We start from the raw sequence: 27,204 nt of genomic DNA on the forward strand, positions 1-27,204 counted from the left end.
AATATGGAAGAAGAGGAACAAAATTTCAGTTATAAAATAAGTCATGCGGGCTTCCCTGGTGGCGCAGTGGTTGAGAGTCCGCCTGCCGATGCAGGGGACACAGTCCGGGAATATCCCATATGCCACAGAGCGGCTGGGCCCCTGAGCAATGGCCGCTGTGCCTGCGCGTCCGGAGCCTGTGCTCCGCAACAGGGAGGCCGCAACAGTGAGAGGCCCGCGTACCGCAAAAAAAAAAAAAAAAGTCATGCAGATGTAATGTACAGCGCGGTGACTACAGTTAATAATACTGTACTGTATATTTGAAAGTTGCTAAGAGAATAGACCTTAAAAGTTCTCATCACAAGAAAAGAAAATTCTGTAACTGGGTATGGTAACAGATTAGACTTATTTTGATGATCATTTTGCAAAATATACAAATACTGAATTGTTATGTTGTACACCTGAAACTAATATAATGTTGTATGTCAATTATTAAAAAAAAAAAAATGGAGTTTGACTTCTGAGTCTAGGTCATAAAAAACATTGCTGCTTCCACCGTACTCCTTCTTCCCCTCTCATTTGCTCTCTCTGATGAGGCCAGATGCCACATTGTGAGAAGCCCTCTGAAGAGGAGGACCACATGGAAAGGAACTGAAAGACACCTCTGACCAACAGCCAGCAAGAGAATGAATCTTGTCAACAAGCACATGCGTGAGCTTGGAAAGAGACCCACCCCCACCCCCACCCCACCCCCGTTGAGCCTTAAAGTACCTGTGACACCTTGATTTGCAATCTTGTGACAGACTGAGCCAGAGGACCCAGATGAGCCACACCTGAATTCCTAACCCACAGATACCATGAGATAATATATGGTTCTTGCTTCAAGCCACTAAGTTGTGGGGTAATTCATTACACCACAATAGATAATTTATATGTTATCTCTGATTCATGAGTCTGATTTGAGAAACTAATTGTGTTATCTCAAGTGCCTCCTCTGTTCCAGACCCTGTTCTAAGTGCTCTGGAACCATCAATTAAGTAGACAAACTCCTTTGCCTTTATGAAGCTTACACTCTAATGAAGAGAAAAAGAAAACAACAATAAATAAGTAAATAGTATATTTGAAGGTGAAAAGTGCTATGGAAAAAAGATCATATAGAGCAAGGTAAGGAGGAGTGGTTGGGGCAGTGTAAAGAAAGACAGCCATGTGGATACTTGAGGGAAAAGCATTCCAGTGGAAGAAACATAATATAAAGGCTTTGAGGCAAAAATATGCCTGGCATGCAGGAGAAATAGCAAGACCAGTGTGGAGCAAGGGAACAAGCGGAGAATAATAACAAGCGGAGAATAACAGGAAATAAGATTGGAGGGGGGTTGAATAGCATAGGCCCAGTAGGTCACACTGGCTTTTATTCTGAATGAAATGGGGAGCCATCAGAGGAGTCCCATGATCTGAGTTGTGTTTTTAAAGGATCATTCTGTCTGCTGTATTGAGAATAGACAGCAGGAGAGCAAGGGGGAAGTGCTAGGAAATAAGAGACTCCTAAGAAATATCAGCCCCCTTATCTACCTCTCTAGCTATAGTGGTCATACTCTACCCCAGCTCAATGTTTTTTGATGCAAAATAAAGCATTGGTTTTGCCTGTTTGCTTTAAATCCTAGATAACAACAAAGACAGAAGGCCATGTGAGGAAGCACCAGCCTCTATCTAGGAGGAGCTGAGTAAAGTTAGCATCTTCAGTCAATGAAGGAATCAAAGTAATAAGAATTCTTGCTAGCAAAGACTGTTCCTATCTTATACCTAAGATATACACAGTATGTTTCAGTAAATTAATGCTCATGGAAATTGTCTTTTCACTTTTATTATTTCAATTTACAAATCAATTAAAGACACTATTTTAAAAATTCTCATTATCTATTCCTAAAGTACTAGTATTTACCACAAACAAACCATGAACTCTGCACAGGTTATCACATTAGAAATTTTAACTACTTCCCATCTTCATATTTGCTGTTTTTAATCTAAACTGATGCAAGCCAGTGTGCAATGCAAAGAACTGGCCTCTGCTGCCCCCTACTGGAATCACATCTTGCTACCTAAATCTCCCACAAACAAAATCTGAGATCCACAAAATGCAGCCAGGCAAATAAGGCTCGGTTGAAATACTGCTGGAATTTTACCACAACTCTGGAAAACCAAGCAGTTATATATATAAAGTCCCAACTCTTATATATAAACTCCCAACTGTTTAAATATACACAGTTATATATAAGCTCCCATCTTCCACCCACAGACCCCTACTGCCCAAATAAAAGCATTTTAAAAATTAGGAGTATCTGATATGTAAGGACTTTCCATTCCCAAATCCTTTTTATTTTCAACTGGGCATTTTTATAAGAAATAGAAGAGCTTGGTTTTATGAGTACTAAAAACTATAAGCCCTAAAGACATTCGCTTTTAAGTGGTAGAATGTATCACAGAACACGGCTTTAAAAAACTATATTCATATTCCTTGCCTCACTTGTTTCCTAAATGAGATCATTTTGTTAAAAGGGGTGTGGATAGTTAAGAAAACAAATTTCTCTCAATTACTAAAGATTAAAAGAATTTTAAACAGGTGAATAAATTAAAACAGAATAAAGCACTTAAGGCAACAAGTACCTAAACCACCCTTTATTTTTAGCTAAAACACAGAAAGGAAAAAAACAGATTCCCCAAACCTTAGCTATTTTGCCACAAAGCAGTGAATTCATTTCTCAATGTTCATATAGTATAGTTCACTTCCAAAAGCAAACACTATCTGGCAACCTAGTTTTAATTACAGCATATATACAGGATTTTAATTAGTTTCAAGCTTTAATTTAGCTTTTATTCAATTCAATTATCCAGTCTGATGGCCCACAAAAGTTCTAATTTATCTCTAAGCCCATTAATGGTAACTTTTTGCAGTTTGGTTCTTTTTTTTATTAGACTGACAAAGAAAAAATAAGCATTACATATCCTAAACCTTTCCACTAACTATACATCTAAAATAGTCAGTTCAAAACATTTTTAATTGGTTACAAAGGGTCAAACAAGCTTGTACTTTAAAAATCAATGACCATATTAGAAACATTATAATAGTTTTTCAAATTGGTATTCTCTCTTCAAACACAATCATTGTGATGTTGTATCTCCTCTTCACCTCGAGTCATTAAAACCAATTTAATGCTTACCATGGCATGTTCAACTACATAAGATTTTTAACAACTTCTCCAGGAACCAAGCACCCTGAAATATTTCCCCTTCTTGAAACTTTTCCTGATATACTGAGATGTCAAATAATCTTCATATAGGATGAATAATTTTAAAATACTGCTAAATGTATTCTATAAAGGAATCAGTTTAACCTGTCCATGCCCACACCATTGGCACATCTAAAACAGCCTGTCTGGCCTGGTCCAATACACTAATGAGAGATGATATCCACCAACCTCACCTATCCAGAGGCCCACAGGGCCATGAAATGCAAATGTGTGCAGAGATAAATGTACAAATTCATACATGCTACACATTTACTGAGGAGAATTAAACAGTGTATTAATTCCACCAACCACTACTAATGACTTCTCTAAATATCTCACTATGAAAGATAATCCAAACATGTATCCAACACAAAGACCACTGATGCACCATGTACCTTCTTACAAAATGGAAAACAAAGCTGCTGTTCTACCTATGTCCCATTTACTTAGATCCCACTAGAAACCAAAAGGTTACCAGTCTAAAGACAAGTCTGTCTGAATGTACAATGAAATCATAAACAGAGCCTAGTTCTAACTCTGTTACTTGCTCAAATTATATAATTACAATTAAAGACTTACTTTTGAATCCTCTAGTACAATCCTACTGTTAAATAGTTTTATCTTTCACTATTGTACTATTCTCTCCTTTCCTTCTTCATGCTGGTCAAAAGAAATGCTTTTAATTTAAATGAGTACATTTTGATCATAGCCCATGTTTAACAACCCAAAGGGTAAATCTGAATCAATCGAAAAATGTTTAAACATTAAAACAGTTTATGAAAATTAGAAAATTATAGGAAGAAGGAGCTCTATATCTAGTTAGGCTGTAGAACAGGAAAAACCTCCACTTCAACTGAAACAACGACAAAATTGACCAAATACAAACAAAAAAACTTTTTCCCTTTAAAGCCATCCAAGAACAGTAGATACAAAGAAATTTATGAGACTCAACTCCAAAGGGACTTCCTAGATAAGCAAAGGATAGAGGACACATTCAAACTTGAGGCCACCGGCTGAAATGGGTGCAGGGCAGGTAGAAAAGCAAGCCTGCTGGTAAATGACAGACTTTGCTTAGATGAGGATTTCTTCTCTTTTTTTTAAGATTTATTTATTATTTACTTATTTTTGTCTGCATCAGGTCTTTTAGTTGCGGCATGAGGAATCTTCATTGAGGCATGTGGCGCACGGGCTCTTCATTGCAGTGCACACTCTTTGCCGCGGTGCGCGGGCTTCTCTCTAGTTGCAGAGCGTGGGTTTTTTCTTTTCTCTAGTTGTGGCGCACTGGCTCCAGGGTGCGTGGGCTCTGTAGTGTGCAGCACGCGGGCTCTCTAGTCGAGGAGCACGCAAGCTCAGCAGTTGTGGCACACAGGCTTAGTTGCCCCACGGCATGTGGGATCTTACTTCCCTGACCAGGGATCAAACCCGTGCCCCCTGCATTGCAAGGCGAATTCTTTACCACTGGACCACCAAGGAAGTCCCTAGATGAGGATTTAAATCTTGGGTCTTAAAGATCCTGCCATCCCTGGGAACTCATTAAATAGAAGTTGGTGGCTTAATAATCAGAAGTAACTTGGTCCATTTAAACCAACAGTTGGTGTCTCTTCCATCATTAAGCATTAATGTCTCACTGACATCCATATTATAAATACTCATGCAGTTCTGATGAGAAAGAAAATGTAAAACCAAAGAGATAGTACATCATAACCAATCACAACCTTATTGTGATTATTATTTAGGTTGTTTCCAGTTTTCTTTTTTAAACAAAATATACCCACATTTGAAGAACCTCATATTTGAATCTATGTGAGGTAAATATGCCTGTTAATAAGCTCACATCTCAAAAACCTACAGAAATCTCTGAAAGAAAACTTTCCTTTAGTTAGTAGGGGGGTTTATGTGACTCAGAAAGAGTATAACCTCTCAGGAGACAAAAATGTCTATTTCTCTTTGCATGTGTAAACCTGAGAGTTGCCATGTGTTCTCATGACTGCAACAAAATTAGAGATAGGAGTAAATAATCAATCACATTCTACTGAAATTATGCATTTTATTGTCTGTATTCCCTCCAGGTTTCAAGATGAATGAGGTCAGGAATCATGTCTGTTTTGCTCGTTTTACCTCCTACTATGTACAATGTCTGGCACTTAATATGTATTTGTTAAATCCATATAGAAAAAATGAATGAGTGAATCCAGATTACTTTCAGCTCCAATGTCTTTATGATTTTCTATTTTATGGTTTTATTATATGAATCTATGGTTCTTTGGTTCAACAATTTTAAGTAAAATGTATTTTAAACATATACCAGTAGTATTCAAAAGAACTTTTCACAATGATGGAAATGTTCTATACCTGCTCTGTTCAAGATGTGGTATTAGCAGTTTAAATGTGATTAGTGTGACTGAGAAACTATTTTTATTTTAATTTAATTTTACTTAATTGAAATTTAAATAGCCACATGTTGTAAGTGGCTGCAATACTGCATGGCACACAGACCATTCCTTAACTTTAGGAAACAATGTTTTACAACTGACTAGGGGCTCAGTGTTTGGAGATGCTTATGGAAAGGATCACATTTTACGATATGGACACATAGAACTCTTGTATTTTCTAGTAGTCCCTCCCTCAAAAAAAATTATCAAGAGTAGTTGGGATTTGAGTCTGAGTTAAAATACAGAAAGATATATTATATAGCACATAGTTAACAGAGGAAGAAATATCTTGTATCAAGTTGCCTCCCAAGAACTTGTATCTGCCAATCAAAACTGAACCCAACTGTTTCTCCTCTGTGAAGTTTTCTTCTCTACTTCCACAGGAGCTCCATAAAACTTCTCTCAATACCTCTAATACTGTATATGCCTCTACTATAGACTGTTTTCAAGGTACTAAAACATCCTTAATGGAATGGACACTGTATCTTATTTTCATGCAGAAGCTCACACCAGGCCTAATCCAGTACCTCACACGTGGTTGGTCTTTCATGAATGGTTACTTAGTGAAAAAGATTGAAATCCGGGGTCAAAAAATCTGAATTCTAGTTCTGTTTCTGCCATATACTTAGTGATTTTGGGTGTAACACTTAATTGGTTATTTCCAATTCTTACCATTACAAATGTCAGTAAGATGAACACCTTTATAGAAACTTTATTAAGATCAATTTCTGGACGTGGAATTACTGAAGCAAAAGGAAGAACTCTAAGGCTTTCGATAAGTACTACCAAATATTACCCATAAAGATGCTAACATTTATAATTCTACCTGCAGCACACATCTCCCAACTTCACTGCAACCTCAGTGGCAATGATATAGCACGTTATCCTTTTCATTCATTCATATACCTTTCTATGCTCTTTCCTCCCAAATGACTGACTTTGCTATATTCTTTTCCAAATAGCTCCCCCACATTCATGAGCAAACACAGGATACTTTTACTGGGGGTGGGGGGAGGTGAAAAGGGAGTATTTGGGAGTAGCCTCCAGCAATGCCTCTAATTCCCACACTAGAAAAAAGGAAAAGAGAAATCTATGACTCAAAACCACCTTGTCTCTTATTAGAACCTATACCAGAGAAGGTAAGAGCACAGATCTAGATTACAGGAGTCAGACTGCCTTGGTTCAAATCCTGGCTCTATGGATTTTCACACAAAATGTTTAACTGCTCAGAACACTCAAGTTTTGTCATCTGAAAACAGAGATTGAATAAACAGTCTTATACCTCATCAAAGAGATGATGTTCAGTGAGCAGTTCTAATGAAAAGCTTAGTAAGGGAAGAAAGTTAGAACAAAAACACTAAAAGAAGATTTTCATGGATTTTTCTCAGCCCTCATCATCAAGTCTCGGCCACAATGACTTAGCAAGAGCTGTCCACTTGCTAGCAACCAATGTCACAAAAATGTCAAACCAGCAGTCACTTACCTGAATTCCTCCATTCTTTGTTTGTACACAGTTCAGAAAGCACGCTTTTTTGCTTAGATAAAACCAAAAGCAAAGAAATAGGCTGGCACACCTACCTGGCAGTTCTACCTGCTCTGTGAATATATGTGTTGGCATCCTCTGGACAATCAAACTGAAGAACCCAATTCACAGCTGGGAAATCTGTACAGAAGGAATATCAAGTTGAAAAACCAGTTCCAAGATCTTCCTGCTGCACTATTTTTATTTTATAATATTGCTTGCCAGGGCTTTCCATCACATCAAACTGATAGATATCATCTGTGGACACTATTAAAATTAATTGCATGAACCGAGAGATAATAAACACTTCTCTTCTTTGACAAACTGAACTAAAATTAATGACAGTGTTTGAATGTGAAGATTATTTTGTATCTGACAGAGGAGACAGACTGCTTTGTGTCACACAAATAACGAAATATCCTGATAGTTAATAACCTAAAAGAACCACTTCTCATGAGCTCCCAGTGAACTAAAACTGGTTGATAAATTTTAATGAAAATTTACTTTTCCTGCTATTTCCATCTCCATTCAAATTAATGATGTCTTTTTAAATCCCTCTCCCCATTTCCTAGCAATAATTACTTCATATTTATTTCTGGCTGCAAAAGTTTCCATTCATTCCCAGAGATCCTGGTCTAAACAACTTAAGAGAATTACCTTTAGTCATTTACGGATTTTGCCATAAGGATTTCAGATCAATGTCTATTACAGAGAAAAAAGCTAAGGGAGGGAGGGAAGGAAGGAAAAAGAAAAAGAGAAAGAAAAAGAGAAATATTTGGGAAGATAATGATACCTATGGATACCTATGAGCATAAAAACTACAACCAAGTTATACAAGCTATTCAAAAGGGTTGAATCTATTTAAATGGGCATAACCCAAGAAAAACAGAAAAAAGATATTTAGAACAATTCTCTCCCTTGGGACTTGAAGTAACCAGGTACCTCAGAAGGCAAGGATATATTTCAGGGTTGTAAAAAGGAAGATAGGTTGAAAGTAGCACTCAGATCCTCAGGTTCCCTCCAGGATCCTATACACTGGGTCTCCTGAAGAAAAGCGAAAGTCTTATTCTTGAGAAAGGCTTCAAGCCAAGACACCAAAGAGAGTGGAAAAAAGAGGCACCACAGCCAGAGTGAAAACAGGGGTACTGAGTGTAAGTCTGAATGCTGACTGGGAGCCCTCTATGTCTACTTCCTTGCTAGGCTTCTAGAGAGCCAGCAGCAAGCTTAATCCTTCTGCTCAAGAGGTTGAAGTATTCTTATCTGGAGAGACTGAATGTTCAAAAAGAATACACTTTGACATCCTGGTCCTCCACAAGATGACCAACTCCGTCTAAATCCCCTCGCAATGAAGGCCGTTAGTCAACAAGCCTCGTCCACATACAAATCACTTCAAATAAGCTTCTTGATGCCTCACTGTTACATATAATAAAAGACTGTCAATTGCAGACAATCAAGAAAAGTCTCAAAAATGAAAAGACAGATAAAAGAGTAAAAATGAATCTCAAAAGAAACAGAAACAATGTGAAGAGAACTTTAACCTAATATCGTCAGAGAGCTAAAACACTGCATCCATCAAATAAGAGTAAGAGGCTATAAAAAAGGAACTCTTGGTACTTCATTAAAATTTTAATCAGAAAAGTTGAAATATAAAATCAAGAAATCCCCCAGAAATAACAAGAAAAAGACAATGAAATGGCAACAGAAGAAACAGGAAAACTAGAGGATTGATCAAAGAGGTCAAATACTCTTCCAGAAAGAGAAAATAAGGGGGGAATGGGAAAATGTTATAAAAAAGGTATGAGAAAGGAAACAAGCTAAGTACACAAATTTCCCATTAGTAAGCAGTAATTACATACTCAAAACAAATACTGAATATTTATTTAATCAAATCACCAAAGAAGCAATTCAGAAGTATATTTCCTGCAACTGAAAGACATGAGTCCCTATTGTGTGCTGCTCAATACAGAAGGTATTCAAGTTTAAAATTTAATAGAATTAATAACTCAATCTTTCCTCATTGCACTGGACACATTTTAAGTGGTCGATTGTCACGTGTAGCTAGCAGCTATAGTATTAGTGCAGACACAGAACATTTCAGTGATCAAAGAAAATTCTATTGAACACTGCTGGTCTAGATTGAAAAAATATACTGAATGCACCTATACAACAAATGGGACCTCACACTAAGGCACATTATCATAAAATTTCAGGACTCCATAGATAAACAGAAAACACTAAGAACAGCCAGAAAAAGAAAAGAGGGCTACAAAAAACAGAATCAGAAAGGCAAAGGTCTTTTCAACATAATACTGACTACCATAAGACAGTGGAGCACTATCTGCAAAATTCTAAGAGAAAATTATTTCAACCTAGATTTCTATTCTCAATACAACTATCATTCAAGAATAGGACATTTTCAGATATGCAACAATTCAAAAAATGTACCTCCCATGCACTCTTACTTCGGAAGCTATTAAAGAATGAGCTTTAGTTTAAAAAACAATAATAATAATAAATCAAGAAAGAGGAAGGGGACTTCCCTGGTGGCGCAGTGGTTAAGAATCCGCCTGCCAATGCAGGGGACAAGGGTTCAATCCCTGGTCTGAGAAGATCCCACATGCTGCAGAGCAACTAAGCCCGCGAGCCACAACTACTGAAGCCTGTGCGCCTAGAGCCTGTGCTCTGCAGATGCCACCACAGTGAGAAGCTCGTGCACTGCAACGAAAAGTAGCCCCCATTTGCCACAACTAGAGAAAGACCATGTACAGCAATGAAGACCCAAATGAAAAGTCTCACGATGACAAACATGCATCAGGCTTATGGAGCAACCAGTCCAGATAAGAGCTGAAGACTTTTAAAAGGCTGCAACAAGGAGATCCCAAGGGAAAAAGAAACAGACTGTGTTTGAACTATTAGGAAACTAGGAATGTGACATCTGCTGGAACATCTGAGGAAAGTTAGAACAGGAAACACAAAACAAATTTTAACTCAATCATTAACTTGATATAAGAAATGTACTTAGAAATATGAAGCTAAATACCAAGAGAAATAATGGCTTCTGGAGAGTGAGGAGGGGTAGAGTATGGCTTGCTATGTCTCACAACTCATTTTTACCCATATCGCATATTATTCATTAAGAAATAAAACTGAGAAAAATTAAGAATAAAGTTTAAAAAAGATACTGGTGTACTCTAAAGAAATTCCTGGACATACTATGAGATACACTACATAAATACACTGGAACTTTATACACTGACATGGAAAGCCTTGGAAAGCAAGTCATAGACTGGTATGTATAATATTATTTTATACACTTCATAAACACATAAGATAATACTATATATTGCTCATGAATACATTCATATAAGCTTTTTAAAATAAACTAGAAGAGAGATTCTTGACATTTTTTGTGCCATAGTTAAAACCTATGAACCCCTTTTCAGAATATTTTTTAAATGCATAAAGTAAAACATATAGGATTATAAGAGAAAGCAATTATAATGAAATAAACATTTTATTGACTTTTTTATATAGCAATGTATATGCTTATTTACTAACATATTAAATAACACAACCTAGCTGTATATCTAATAACTACCATAATATCAAAATAGTACTAAGTGTAAATAATATTCCAAGATATCTACAGAAACTGTAATGTAAAATGAAAATATCTATGATTTTCAATTGATGACAAAGTTACAAGTACTACCACAACAGTTCACTGCTTACATTTATAATTGAAGGAAATGCTAAATCTCAGTTAAAGGTTAGTGAATATATGTAATTTTTTCCCCATCTAAGTTCACAGACACCCTGAATTCTATCACAGACAAGAAGTGAAGAGCCTTCAATTAAAAGGTTACCTACCAACTATATGACAGTAAACATGTCTATGGAAAGGAGGAGAGGGAAAATAGTGAGACTGGGAAAGGGTACAAATAGGATTTCAACTACATCTACTAAATATTTGGTTTCTTTAACAAACTGCAAGGAAAATATGACAAAACAGTAATATCTGTTCATTGTGATATATCAATATACAGAATACATGTTATATATGCAATATAATTAATTGCTTATTTTGACCTAAACTATTTTAGGTTCAAAAATCGGGAGGGGAAGAGTGGAATCAGAGTGTAATATAAGTAGATACAAACATAACTAAAATGTTTCAAAACAGTACATTCAAAACAGTGATGAGAAGCAGGGGGTGGGGGAGGGTAGTTGGAATGAGTTACTGTGGAGCTGAGAAAATAACCTAGAGAGCTTTAAAAATATGCATACTTAACTACTGCTGCCAGTCACATGGGAATGAACTTTATGATGACTGAGATATGCTTTAAAATACTCCCAGAGGGATGGAAGACAGGGAGCTAAGTGGGTGGTCATGAGAAAGATAACTGCTCAAACTGGGTAATACGTATATGAGGGTACTTTAGACTCAATCTCCGTGTATGTTTAAAATTTACCATAATAATTAATGTAATAAAATTAGGTGTTTGAAGAATTCAAATTACCACTTATTTATCCTTATCTTTTGTTCTTGCCTCTAAACTAGTTATCCTCTGTAATTACTTCCATACCCCATCCCATCCCCACAAAGCCATCAGTTGTATATTATAATGGCTTTTTGAAAGTTTAAACACATTAAATGTAATGATTTTAAAATAAAAATTAGAATGGTTGGAGAAAAGATATACTTCACTGATTTTTCTTGTTAAGTAAATTATAGTATTTGTCAGTTTCCAATTTTCAAAGAAACAATTTTTTTTCACATCTTTAAATTTTTAATTCTCCTTTGATCCTGTAGACTCCTCGGATTCTATGATGTAATTATTATCATGAAACAATAAGAGCACAAAAGATGAAGACATTACAAAAATTTTCACTGACATATCCTTAGTGTTAGTCATCCCAGTTATCAATTTACTTAATTTTCTTTTATAAAATAAGAAAGCCCAATTATTTGAGTCAAACTATTTGGATTACCGGAATACACCCATTTATAAGCCCATGATCACAGAACATTTTCTCAAAAGAAGTTTTCTTACCCAGCCCCCTGGCTGCAAGATCAGTAGCAAAGAGTACTGCAGCTCTCTTGCCAACAAATTCATCATAGACTTCCATTCTTCTCATCTGCTGCTGTCGACCATGCAGGGCAAGGATAGAAATGCCAGGACGTAGCCGGCAGAATACTCGGTACAGATACTGAACCTAGGCATTTACAGAAAAATGATTTTGGTAGTACTTCTGGGTAGCAGCAGGAAGTAAGCTTGCAAGATGAACAGAAAAATGCATTACAGAGCACAGGTTCATCAATTAAAGTACAGAGCACAGAAAGGGAAATGTAGTCTAGAGCTGTGGTCTTCAAACAAAGCTGTGGTCTTTGAACATTTTTGCTCACATTATTTCCTAAAAGAATTTTGAAAAAAATATGCCCTTCTTACACTTTTAAGTTAGTATCTGACATTTTTCCAAATTTAAGTGGTTGCAAAGAATGTAATTTCTGGTATATTTAAATATATTTTAAAATAAAGACTTACCTCTTATAAATGTATCCAATTGATTCTAAATAGCACAGCAATATGATATCCACCACCAGTTACTTAAAAATATATAAAAATAATGGGGAAGGCTACGCATGTGTGGGGCAGGACCCCTCAATTTTGCTGCGACCCTAAGACTGCTCTAAAACAAAGTCTTTAAAAAAGGAAGATTACTAACAAAATGTGAGGAACCTCTTCCTTAACAGAAAAATTTTACATCATTTCTTTTCTTCCTTGAATTCATATTTCTATTTCCTGACCTCACAGAATTTTATCTTGTTTTATGCTCGAAAGTCTCTTATTGATCACTTTATCACAATTTGTGATTTTCTACAACAAAACTATGTATATGTAAGTTTTAACTTTAATTTCCTGTAGCCGTAAAGCTGCATTAAAAGTTCTCAGACTCAGGTACTATGATAATTATTAGTACAGAACTGGCTGAAACAAAAAAATGTTAAAAATTGATTTAAAAAACTGTTAAACATAAAAAATAAAATTCTATTATAAATATCTCTCTTAATACATGAGACAAGATAGAGCTGTTGCTTTAGTTTTATTTTTCTTTAGTTTACGTACTTATAAATGAATACCACTGGTTGCTATACTGAGGCAGAGTACAGCATCATTTTATTCCTATTTCTCTAACACAGGTGTTAAGAAAATCTCTTCATGAAAATATAGAAAATGGACTGGAAGGGACCTTAACTTTTTGAACTCCTATAAAATATGTCAGAAACATGATGATAAATTACAAATAATTTTATCTATCAGCTAATAACTCCATTAAGGCTTCCTTCGGATTTTGCTGAAAGTAAAGAATGGGAAACCACCTAAATTGCAAAATGACTTGTTACTCCAAAATTAAAGTTATTCACTTTCTCAAACAATATTCTAGTGCTAGGAAGGTTCTCTGATCCTGAGACAATGCACCAGTAAGACTAGGGATGGAGGGACTCCTGCCTTTCCTTTGTAAAGTTTTTAAAAGGGCTAACATGAAAGCAGAGATGAGAAAGGAGAGCCCACAGACCAGACCACAGATGTACTCTCAGGCAACCCAATCTCAGAAAAGCATATATGGAAATTGAAGAACTATTAAAATGGAAGATCAACCAAGAGGCTAAGAGAAAGTTAAGCACGGTTTAAACTGCACTGTAACATGATGGGTGGTGAGAAGTGGTAAAACTAATGAGAACTGTCAACAGATTGAATATGATTTGAAGACAAGCAAGAATTAAGGATTCCGTCATTTAATGAGATGGGGAAGAGTTAGAGGGAGCAGAACTTAGGGATAGGAAATCTTAAAACTGCTTTTCCTATGTTAAATTTAAGATGCCCTCTAGACACCCAACTGGAAATATCTAGTAGTCAAATGGATAAACAAGTTTGGGGCTCAGAAAAGAAGTCAGGGCTTAGGATGTAGATTTGGCAGTTGTTAGAATACAGATGGCATTTAAAGCCATGGAATTAAAGAGGTATAGAAAGAGTATAGCTCGAGAAAGGGCAGAGTATACTCTGCCCACTGTGAAGAGGAAAAGCAGAGTATTACGGAGTAAAAACTTTATAAACATTAACTCTTAAAATTATTTCCTTGTACACAGATACGAAAAACATCCTTTCTTTAGAAGATATAAAATTCTAAAAATCTAAAAGAAGTCCTAAAAAATCTGAAGTCATTCTTTACACGGAAAAATAATGAGGTTCTGTGCTTTCCCCCCAAAACAGACCACTACTTATCTTCCCCATAAGCTGGAGGAAAACTCACTGCATATTTGTCATGCTAAGCTATTGCAAAAGCTATAAATCTAGAATCAACCTACTATATACCAACAACTATATGTCATCAGGAAATCTGAAATACAGTAGAAGAAAAGTGACACACAAAATCAACCACAGTTTCTTCTCTTTAAGGGAAAAGACCACGTTTTCTTATACATCACTAAATCCGTTACTTATAAGCATATGACTAGTGTTTAAGAAATGCTGATAAACTAAATAAAGATATAAACAAAACACTACAGAATGATAGAGGAAGGTGCAGTTCATTGTCACAAGGGGGTTGGGGAGTGTCAGAAAAGGACTTTCAGGTACAACATTTGAGCTTAATCTTAAAGGATATTAAATATTCCTCCAGAATTAGGATGGAGGGATGCAGGGAGATCAGCATGAACAAAGATACGGAGGCATGGAAATAAATGGCATATTCAGTTCGGTATTCACGGAGGGTAAGGCAGACATGAGGTTATAAAGTCCTCTAGTTAGTCTAGCCATTCAATTGTTGGTTCTACCAATATTTATTGAGGACTACTATGTTCTAAGTATTGTGGTAGGTGCTAACAATACTGAAGTAAAAACGGACAGTTTCTGCCCTTCCTTATTGAGCTTACAGTCTCATCCATGGGTTCCTTTAAAAATGAAGACGCCAAGATTTTCATTATCTACAAATCCCTCCACATTTAGCACTGTATTTATTAAAATAGACAAATAGCATTTTCAAACAGAAATCTGATATTTTAAAAGGGACAATTCAACACGAATAACTTAAGAAAAATAAACACTAGGTACCTCTTTACAACTGGAGAAAAATACAATACTTTTCTTCTTCAGGTGGCTTCTCAAAAAGGAATACAGCACACTTATTTTTTGCTGCAGCTCACAGACTATGTAGTTCTGTTCCAAAGTGGCAGGGGTGCTTATGGAAATAAGAGGGAAAATGTTAAAAATATGCCGTGTTGGTAATTTTGAAATCCAGACCAAAAAACAAATGTTAACAGTGGCATGCCTCTCAAGCAAATTTTTTAGACACACACATACATACATACCCCCAAAAAAACCTCTCTACTGTCCCTTAGGAAATGAATACAACACATGACCAAAATACATACAAAATCCCTTATAGATTATGTATCAAAAATATACATGCAAAGAGGGGTCACCTCTGCAAGAGTAGGGTCAAGGATCAACTTAAGGGCATGATGGAACTTGCTGGGCAGATGGTACTGTTCTACTTCTTAGCAGGGCCTTGGGTTACAGAGACATACACATTTATCAAAACTCAGTAAATGTACTCTTAATTTGTTCGTTTGTTCGCACTGTATGTAAATCTTACATCAAAAAAGAAAATCTCTATACAAATACTGAACTCTAGTTAGTGATATGTGTACTGAAATATTTAGGGGAAGTGTACAGATATCTGAAAATTACTTTGAAATGCATCAAAAATAAGATGGGTTGATATACAGAGGGATGGGTATAGGGTTTTCACTGCAAAATTCTTTCAATTGTGCTGCGTGTTTGAAATTTCTCATAATAAAAATGTTGGCGAGAACATACATGCATTTACTCTTTGAACTAATAAAACTACTTTAAGGATTCTGTTCCAAAAAATAATCTGGTAAAAACACAAAAATATACAGTATTATGTACAAAGAAAAAAAAAAAAGATGGAAATTAACCCATATGTAGTAGAAAACTTGTGTAATGAACTATTGTACACAATAATGTATCATGCAACTGCAAAAAAAGGAATGAGGAATATATATAGTGCTATGGTATGATCTCTAGGGCATATTGTTAAGTGAAAGAAGCAAAGAAGAATAGTACATAAAATTTGGTATCATTTATCAGAGTGAAGGTATATATACATTCATGCACACACAGGCAACCCTGTGGGTGTATCCGTTTGTATAAAGAGGAAAAAAAAGAGCAACATATAGCAATATAAAGGAAACACACTGGTGTACTTCTTCTACGTATACTCTGATATACAACTCAGAAAGATTCAATCCTGATTTTTCTGGTCCTTTGTAATTTGAGAGTAAATATTCTTTTATGCCTTAAAATATTCTTGACCATAATCTCTCAGGATATATTAACCAAACCATTAAGTTGCTAAAGGGGAAAATTCAATAATGATATTAAATAAAATTCACAATAGCATCTGCTTTTTATAGTGCTTCTGTTGAATTTGAAATTACAGAGTACTGCAGTCATTATCATATAACCTCCAGTTTTGTAAATTATGTTGCTAAATACCTGTCTTCCAATATGTTTTCTGACAGTCACATCTTTTTACAAATGATGGAACTGCTTTCTAGAATCATTTATGAAATAAACAGTTTTTGCATTCATTTTTTTCTAACTAACTCCATGATCTACAGATAATGACCAACTATTATCTACAGAAACTGGGAACAGGGATAATATGTACAATTAATTTACACTTTAGAGACCACCTAATGATTGAAAAATTAGTGTCAGGTAAAGATAAAAACAGGCAGAAAGGAAAGAGCAAAGAGAACAATGAATAAAATCAAAAGACCTAGACAGTCTTTAGATTATCAAATTAATTGTACCAAGAATTTCAAGAGCTGTCTCGACACAAACTTACAAACAAAAACTAGTGTCTACTCAATGGTAAGCCAAGGAGGAAACTGTACCTCAAATATCTCTTGCTATCCCATTCCTAAGGAGTTCTTGACAACCAAAGCTACCAGAACTCAGATTCTCCAAAGTTTATCCACTAGGATCACCTGGAAGCATAGCATCTAGCCTCTTCTCAGGCTTTTTTTAATTCTAGACATCTATTGGTTGAACAAGGTCAAGGTGGGCCTCAATGCCCATATCCCCTGTATTTAAAGACTTTCCAAGAAACCCAATTTGTTTTCCCAATATATTTCTTTTTAGACTAACATTTCACAGCAAGAAATGAAAGTTAAGATAGAGATGATGGTAGAGGTGAGTCCATATTGAGATCTTCAATACAGATTCAATTTAAATTCACTGGAAAACATTTCTGGAAGTCAAGTATGTCCACAGTCTGCATGTATGTGCGTATGATTCATACCAAACATATATACACTTCCAGCAGTCATAATATCAAAATACACTTTAAAACGTATTTCCCCCAACCTATTTACACCTCTCTCTCTCTCTCTCTCTCTCTCACACACACACACACACGCGCACACACCTTTTACTATCACATAGACACACATACCTTACTTTCCAGTTTTAGTGAGACCAACACAAAACATTGCTGCAATGTTTTAAACAGAAAGGTATTTTGCTAAATATTAATGCAGTTGATAAAATGTGTTCCATAGCATATTAGTCCCGCATAATACAGCTAAAAAGAATGATTCTGTACCAAAATAATTTCAGTAAATGCAGAAAGCTTTATTCATCTCCCACTGCTTTGAAGAATCACAATGTCCAAGAAAATATTAAAGGTTCTGAGAAGTCTTGAAGAACACTGCTTTACCTTAACTCAACATTTGCTATTTATCTATCTAGGTATGCATTTCCCCACCTCACCCCTATTTTATGGGGGAATTTGTTCCCCACACCACATTTTGGAAAATACTGCATTAGAGTAGTCACACATTTAAAGGTGCATAGAGAATTTAAATAATTTTTACCAATATACTTTCTATGCTTTGCATATTTAATCAACAATATAAAATAATGTTTTCTTTCCTAGAAAAGTAGTATTAATTTGAAATGTCAAATTCTTAATCTAAAAAGAGAGAACATTGATTGTGATTGAATCAAATATGGTTTCAAATAGTACATACCTGTATTTTGCTTTTTCATGAACCCAAACATACTCAGGGTTTTTCAAACTCAAGCGTGCAAGGTCCTTTACAGATTTGGTTTGTGTAGCTGAGAAAAGCAAAGTCTGACGTTTCTTGGGAAGGTTTTCAATAATAGCATTCATGGTATCAGCAAAGCCCATATCCAAGATTCTATCTGCTTCATCAAGAACTAAAAAGAGAGATGCAAGCTGAACAACAATATTTAAGATACACGTTAGGCTAAATGCAATATGGTATTCTGCACTAGATTCTAGAACAGAAAAAGGAAATTCGTGGAAAAACTGGTAAAATCGAAAAAAAGTCTGTATATTAAATAAATATGCCAATGTTAATCACTTAGTTTTGGCAAAGGTATCAAAGTTATATAAGATGTTACACTGGGGGAAAATGAGGGACGGAAGGATATAGAGGAATGTTCTGAACTATCACTGCAACTTTTCTATAAATCTAGAATTATTTCGAAGTTGATTTTAAAAAATACACATTAGGTAACGTCATAAGTAGATGTACCTTAAAAGATAACTCTTAGCAGTGTCAAATACTGAGGTGTCTAATTTCATACAGAAAAGAGGGCTTATCTCTTTCTATTTTGATTTAAAAATGGTCTCAGTGAAAACAGTAATTCAAAAAGTTACATGAAGCAGAAACTAACACACCACTGTAAAGCAATTATACTCCAATAAAGATGTTAAAAAAAAAAAAGTTACACGTACCACAATGTTCACTGCAGCACTACTGACAATAGCCAGGACATGGAAGCAACCTAAATGTCCATCAACAAATGAATGGATAAAGAAGATGTGGCACATATATACAATGGAATATTACTCATCCATAAAAAGGAATGAAATTGAGTTATTTGTAACGAGGTAGATGGAACTAGAGTCTGTCACACAGAGTGAAGTAAGTCAGAAAAAGAAAAACAAATACCGTATGCTAACGCACACATACGGAATCTTAAAAAACAGTACTGATGAACCTAGTGGCAGGGCAAGAATAAAGGTGGAAATGTAGAGAACGAACTTGAGGACACAGGACAGGGGAAGGGGAAACTGGGACGAAATGAGAGAGTAGCATTGAAAATATATACACTACCAAATGTAAAATGGATGCCTAGTGGGAAACTGCTGCATAGCACAGGGAGATCAGCTTGATGCTTTGTGACGACCTAGAGGGGTGGGATAGGGAGGGTGGGAGGGAGGCTCAAGAGAGAGGGGATATGGGGATATATGTATACATGTAGCCGATTCACTTTGTTATACAGCAGAAACTAACACAACATTATAAAGCAATTATACTCCAATAAAGATTAAAAAAAAAAGTGTGAGTTGTACTCTCTGGATTTAGAACCATATGCCAAAAAATTTCTTCAAGTTATTTCTCAGATTTTTAGTCACAATATTTATTCAATAAAATATTTCTATCATTAAAATTTATGAGCGCTCACTCCTAAGCCTGAGATTTTTTTCATTAGAGATATATTAGACTCACCTAACATCTGGAGATTGGTAGCATGAAAACATATCGTTTCATCCATGTGTTGAAGAAGCCGACCCGGTGTGCAAACAAGTATATTTATGTTATTGATCCTCTCAGCTTCGTGTTTCAGATCCTGAAAACAGTTGTTTCTTTTGATGACACAAACCCATCACTGAGCAGCCTGTGTACCAAAACTATACAAGCCATCTGCATGTGGCATTTCATCATAGCAATGTAAATACTCTAGAAGTAAATGTAATTTCTCCCTTCTATTTTTATAGCACATCCAAATTTCTGGGCTAAAAAAAAAGTCCTTAGTGAAGACCTAAGGACTTCAGAGCTCCTCTAGATTCTTAATCATATCTGGGATTTCGAAGCCAAGAAAAATATATGACTGCTCCAAGTCTTTATTTCCTCCTGTGTCTGCCAGACCCACTTAAAAACTAGAATTATACCCATTCTTTTAAGTCAGAACCCAGGGGCACTGAACAGGCTCTCTGACACCACTCACTGCACTTCATGGACTGAAAACAAGAGCTGACTTCTCCACATTCTAGAATATCTCTCCTCAAAACAAGAGCTGGGTGATAGGTACATGAGTATGTGAGGGCTTGTTATACTCTTCCTTTTTTGTGCATGTCTGCATATAAATTCAAGAATTCCTCACAATCTAGAAGAGACTCTAGCCAAGACAAGTAGTCCAGGTAAACCAGAAGAAAGAGCAGTGCAGCATCAGGCTTTACTATAACCTAAATAAACACTCCTCAAAACTACCTTCTACCTTCCTTTCTTCTGCTGCTGACCCAGCAATGTTCTGAATTATTCAACCTCCTAGATACTTTATTGAAAGGAACTAGTCTACATACTGAAATGTACCTTTTCCAATGAATATTAACAAATAGATTTACAGGCTAATTAGAATTAATTAGTCTCAGAGAATCTGATCAATCCAGATACCCTGACAAAACAGACTTTCTGGACCTGCAAAACTGACAAACATATTCTGTATGATAGTGACCACACCAGGATGCTGCCACCTCCTGTCTAAGGGGTCAGCCTCTGTTTAGATGATATCTCTACCTCTTCCCGGTCAACTGCCACAGTGCTCCAACATAAATAAGTTATAGAAGGAAAGCAAGAAGGACAAGGACAAAAAGACAAACCTTTCCGCCAATGATGAGGCCAGCTGAAAAGTCATGATTCTTCCCTACTTTTCGGAGAACCTCAAAGGTCTGATAGGCCAGTTCTCTTGTAGGTGATATAATCAGAGCCCCCAGCCCATCTGCTGAGGTCCACTGCAGACGATACAAGCCTTCCAGCACCTCAAAAAAGAACAAATTCACGTTCAATAAGTCCTTTAGAGAGGCAACTTTTTGACTCCTGAGTCAACCTTGCTCCCCCAAATCAAAGGCACCTTCCAAGCAGAAAGTATACCTGTCATGAGTCTTAATCAGAAAGAAGAAACTGTTTGCTTTGTTTTTTCTTTTTCTTCTAACCACCAGAAGATCCTCCCCCAATCATAGAGGAAAAGAAACCCCATGGCAGTGCAGCTGCTAGCAGAGACATGCCATGAGGAGATGGCAATCAGTGAAAGGTCTGTATAGCCCACAGTTCATTAAAACAGATTTCAGAAAAATATTTGTCACCATTTTCTGAATAGAAACCACATTAAAATAAACTCTGTGTAACTGCCGTAGTTATACAGTGACTGAATTTTCTAGTTGTAGAAAGATGTTGTTATAAAAAATAGAATTTAAGAGAAAAATGTTTTTTTAACACTTGGAACAAAAAATCAAATGTGATTTTTCTGAGCTGATTATTTAGCAGGAATTAAAAATTACGAGACCAACTGCATAACAGATATAAGTGAATTCCTAAGAGGCTCTATTGTTCTACTGCTATAAAAGATAGATATCAATATCCTGGAAAATTCTCAATGAATGACCCAATTTCCTTAAAGTGAGCAATTTTAGCTTTATCCTAAACAGGTGGCAAGTATAAATGCGACTGGCAGGTTTGCAAGGGTGAGTACAGAAACAGCCTTCCCTGCCATGCCACTGGGCTCATTGCAGAGAAGAACCATTCTGACCTGCCACCCTGGAACCTGCCACCCCCACATCCTTCAGGAATTCAGGCTTGTCGGCACACGATAATTCATTCATTCAATAAGTTATTGAGTGCCCATCATGTGCAAGGTGCTATGCTAGGACATGGGGGATACAGTAGAGAACAAGACAGATGTGGCACCAGTCTGATAAAGCTTGCATTCTAGCCAGGGAAACCCAACATGAAACAACTCTTCACATAGTTATTTCTATCTAGGCACAGAATGTTTTAAAATCATATAACAAAGGATCTGACCCAACATGAAAAAACTACTTACTGGAACAAGGAAAGCCAAAGTCTTGCCAGATCCAGTTTTGGCAGCTCCAAGGACATCTTTACCTCGCAATGCCAACCCAATGGTCTGCTTCTGTATCTCAGTTACCAAACGGTACTGCGCTTCTTGCAAACCTGCCAGTATGGACAGGAAGAAAATGACACTTTAGAGCATCCCTGTAGAGCAGTACTATGGGCTGAATTGGGCACCCCCTCAATCACAGAATTCATATGTTGAACCCCTAACCCCCAGTACTTAGAATGTGACTGTATTCAGACACAGGTGATTAAAGAGGTGATTAAGTTAAAATGAGTCCATTAGGGTGGGCCCAAATCCAATCTGACTGATGTCTTTATAAGAAGGGAAAATTTGGACACAAAAACCACTAGGGTGTGAGTACACAGAGGGACAACTACTTTGAGAGGCATCAGAGGGCAACCATCTGTAAGCCAAGGAGAGAGGCCTGGAACATATCCTTCCACCATGGCCCTCAGAGGAAACCACCCCTGCCAGCACCTTGATCTTAGACTTCTGACCTCCAGAACAATGAGAAAATTAATTTCTGTTGTTTAAGCCACCTAGTCTGTGTTATTTTGTTCTGGTGGCACTAGCAAATCAATACAAAAGGTGACACATTTTTGTTTATTCTCTTGCTTATTTTAAACATTTTAATTATTCAGAGGCCCTGGCACCTTGGTTTTTTACTACTGTTTTTTAACCAGTCCAGAAAGAATGAGAATGACAAATTGGTAAAACTTAAATAAATTAATATTGTTTCTTGTTATAGGTTTTCATGAGATCAAAATAAGATTTTTTTTTAATTTAATTTTATTTTTTTATATAGCATGGTTTTTTTGTTTTAGTTTTTGTTTTGCAGTACACGGGCCTCTCACTGTTGTAGCCTCTCCCGTTGCGGAGCACAGGCTCCGGACGCGCAGGCTCAGTGGCCACGGTTCACGGGCCCAGCCACTCCGCGGCATGTGGGATCCTCCTGGACCAGGGCACGAACCTGTGTCCCCTGCATCCGCAGGCGGACCCTCAACCACTGCACCACCAGAGAAGCCTGCATGTTCTTATTAGTTATCTATGTGATACATATTAGTGTATATATGTCAATCCCAATCTCCCAATTCATCCCACCACTACCACCACCACAACCCCCCGCTTTCCCCCGCTTGGTGTCCATACATTTGTTCTCTACATCTGTGTCTCTATTCTACCTTGCAAACTGGTTCGTCTGTACCATTCTTCTAGGTTCCACATATATGTGTTAATATATGATATTTGTTTTTCTCTTTCTGACTTACTTCACTCTGTATGACAGTCTCTAGGTCCATCCACATCTCTACCAATGACCCACTTTCTTTACTTTTGATGGCTGAGTAATATACCATTGTATATATGAACCATATCTTTATCCGTTTGTCTGTCAATGGGCATTCAGGTTGTTTCCATGACCTGGCTATTGTAAATAGTGCTGCAATGAACACTGGGGTGCATGTGTCTTTTTTTTTTTTTTTTTTTTTTGCGGTACGCGGGTCTCTCACTGTTGTGGCCTCTCCCAGAACCCGTGTCCCCTGCATCGGCAGGCAGACTCTCAACCACTGCGCCACCAGGGAAGCCCCTGCTTCCATAATTTTTGAATTATGGTTATCTCTGGGTATGTGCCCAGTAGTGGTACTACTGGGTCATATGGTAATTCCATTTTTAGTTTTTTAGAGAACCTCCATACTGTTCTCTATAGTGGCTGTATCAATTTACATTCCCACCAACAATGAAAGAGGGTTCCCTTTTCTCCACACCCTCTCACATTTGTTGTTTGTAGATTTTCTGATGATGCCCATTCTAACCGGTGTGAAGTGATACCTCACTGTAGTTTTGATTTGCACTTCTCTAATAATTAGTGATGTTGAGCAGCTTTTCATGTGCCCCTTGGCCATCTGTATGTCTTCTTTGGAGAAATGTCTATTTAGGTTTTCTGCCCATTTTTTGACTGGGGTGTTTGTTTTTTTAATATTGAGCTGCCTGAGCTGTTTATATATTTTGGAGATTAATCCTTTGTCCGTTGATTCATTTTCAAATATTTTCTCCCATTCTGAGGGTTGTCTTTTCGTCTTGTTTATAGTTTCCTTTGCTGTGCAAAAGCTTTTAAATTTCATTAAGTCCAACAAAATAAGACTTTTTTCAGGTTAAACTTTCTCTAAACATTTTTCCACTTAAAAAAAACATCAAGAAATCCAACAATATGTCCCAAGATCACCATGAACCTACCTTTCAGTGTTTTCTTGGACAAGGGGAAATCTGAAAATCTTGTAATTTCATTTACATTTATCTGAAAAGTAAAAGGGGACTATGTGAGATAAGGCAAAATAACATACTGCATAATTCATTTATTTTACAACAAAACTAATTTTTGTCTACATTGTGCTGCCTAGCACAGCCTTGGTACTGCAGTATTGAATTCAATCATCACTTCTAAGTAAAAACTATCATTCCTTCTGAAAAGAAATATGCCTTGAAGAAGCTATCATCAAAAATATAACTCTGTAACCATTTCAACTGGTTAAAAAAACAACTTCATTCACTCAACACACACACACACACACACACACACACACACACATACACACACACCTACCTTCAATATCTTCAAACACCTCTAAAATGTTAACAATACAATAAGTCATCACATCAATTTTAGGAAGAAAATTTCCCTTCATCCCATCCTTCAAAGAATATCAGTCTAGGAAGTCAAGGGCAAAATGACTATAAACCACAGACCACGATGAGAAAACTTCTCTTTACACACTTTGGAGACTAACTTGAAGTTAGGTGCAGAACTATATCTTGCTAGCACAAACCTTTCAAACGCAACCTGACAACTACTCGTTTGGGGGTATACTGGAGGAGGGGTATTATTTAACAATAACCAGGGAAAGTGTCTCTGTCATGATCTGAAGTCACAAAAAGTAACATTTTGCCCTTTAACTTTACATTATCTAAATGTTCATCACTGATGTTCTTCATTAGCATAAACCCAATTTTCTGAATTTCATTTCAGATGCTCAGGAGAATTATTTTATCATAGACGCTGAAAGTAGGAACTACTCAGATCTGGGAATGTGCTGCCAAATTATTCATGATTCACAAAAGGGGAAAGCTGCATTTGTAAGGTTCATTTATTAAAATTACACTCCAGGCAGTAAAGGGATGACAGCTTGTATTTCATTTTAGTCTACAGATTCTTAATGTAGTCCAGACAGGGTTATTCTCTGGCCTCAAATGATGAAAACATAATTATTAAAACATTGCCTTAATCCCTACAACTCATTCCAGATAACACTGGAGAGGAGGCAGAATCAGTGTACAAACAGTAGAAGGAGAAAATTTTATTCAAATAATATCCTGTCCTATCAAGGAACCTAAATTAGGAGGTAAGTAATCTCCCAAACCGGACACTAAAATCAGGTGCAGTCCACCCTGCACTTGTGGTATTATCAGCTAAAAATCTGTTTTCACAGCAAGTAGAATGCTTACAGGAGCTAGACGGGCAACACACTCTTTAATCCCCATCATAGATACAGCCCACAGGCAAAGTGGGCTACTCAGACAAAGGACTGCATATCTTTCTAAAGTCTATCAACCTCCTAAAGGGAAAGTCTGGAAGAAACAAACTATTCCAGTACTCTACCAACCATTACAACATAAAACTGCATACTATACGCTTAGAAAGAGGTCACCAAAGAAACAAAAAGGACATTTTTTACTCCATTGATGTCTAGAACAAGGGTCAGCAGACTATGGCCCACAGGCCCAATCTTTTCTTCCCTGTTTTTGTAAATACAGTTTTACTGGAGCACAACTACAACCATTCATTTACATACTGTCTATGTAGTTGTGCCAAAGACCATATGGCCCACAAAACTTATGTTCACCATCTTAATATTCACAACTACAACCATTCATTTACATACTGTCTATGTAGTTGTGCCAGAGACCATCTGGCCCACAAAACTTAATATTTACTATCTTAATATTCACAGAAAAATTCTGTCAACCATGTTCTAGAAGACTGTCAATTATAGTCCAAGGAACACTAGGAAGCCACAGCAGAAGATGGCTATGGTTCCTACAAAAGAAATAAAACTCTCTTTCCCCTTCCCTTCATCCTTTTCTTTTCTTAGAAAAAAATCACTCTTAGAAAAATCATAACATCTCTATCAATCAAAACCTCTAAAAATCTGTATCATCATTCTTCTGAAATCAAAGAACAGATCTTTCAGTGACAGTACTTATTAAGAACGTCCCAGCATTGGTGGAAAAGTTAGAGGGGGCAGAGGAAAGGAGAACAGGGTGGATATTACTTAACCACTCTCTTATACTTCTTCCAACTGTCTTTTTTTCACAAATGTGAATGATGCTTTTACATCCCGAAGCAGGGAGGAAAAAGTATTTAAGACTTCCTAGAATGCTCCACCTATTGCAATCAAGAGAAGAAAAGCAATCTACTTCAAATTACACCAGACCAAATTCTGATTAAGGAAAAAACAAAATCAGATTAGAAAGCAGAGTTCCTATATAGCATAGCTGATTACAATAAAAAATCTAAATGAATCCTAGGTGAGGAGAGCTTGAGTCATTCAGCAAGTGAAAACCATTACTAAACAAATAGTTCAACATTTCTCCATAAGCTTCAATCCCCAGCTCTCCATCAGCCCCTCTAGAACACACACCCTACACAGTGGCCTTAGAAATAAGCCACCCAGAGTTCCCACTTCGGGAAGAGAGCTGACTGATAAATGCCAGCTGTCACCGCTCTAGAGCCACCACTGAAAAAGCCATGCCTGCCTGGCCTGCACCCAGTCAATGACCAAGCACAGCAGCAGTACCCATTCCCGCAGGACAGGGGATTCCTCTATGCACAACTTTGGTTTGAGGACATCCTGTCAGCTTTCTGAAAACAGTGTTGCAGCCTACGCGCC

At 36.6% G+C, this 27,204-nt stretch overlaps 1 protein-coding gene across 1 annotated transcript in view; it reads right to left on the minus strand.

The window, feature by feature from the left end:
- The window catches only part of DDX10 (DEAD-box helicase 10), a 281,032-nt gene that overhangs the window by 248,268 nt on the left and 5,560 nt on the right, over positions 1-27,204 (minus strand). Inside the window, exons 2-9 of the mRNA XM_024766407.1 lie at positions 24,494-24,554; positions 22,226-22,356; positions 21,006-21,164; positions 19,855-19,975; positions 18,343-18,532; positions 15,332-15,458; positions 12,272-12,434; positions 7,274-7,358 (exon numbers count right to left, since the gene is read on the minus strand). Of these exons, the coding sequence (XP_024622175.1) occupies positions 7,274-7,358; positions 12,272-12,434; positions 15,332-15,458; positions 18,343-18,532; positions 19,855-19,975; positions 21,006-21,164; positions 22,226-22,356; positions 24,494-24,554 (1,037 nt within the window). The remainder of the gene's footprint in view (positions 1-7,273; positions 7,359-12,271; positions 12,435-15,331; positions 15,459-18,342; positions 18,533-19,854; positions 19,976-21,005; positions 21,165-22,225; positions 22,357-24,493; positions 24,555-27,204) is intronic.

The sequence above is a fragment of the Neophocaena asiaeorientalis genome, unplaced genomic scaffold (genome assembly GCF_003031525.2).
Source record: "Neophocaena asiaeorientalis asiaeorientalis breed wild unplaced genomic scaffold, Neophocaena_asiaeorientalis_V1.1 scaffold623, whole genome shotgun sequence".
NCBI lineage: Eukaryota > Metazoa > Chordata > Mammalia > Artiodactyla > Phocoenidae > Neophocaena > Neophocaena asiaeorientalis.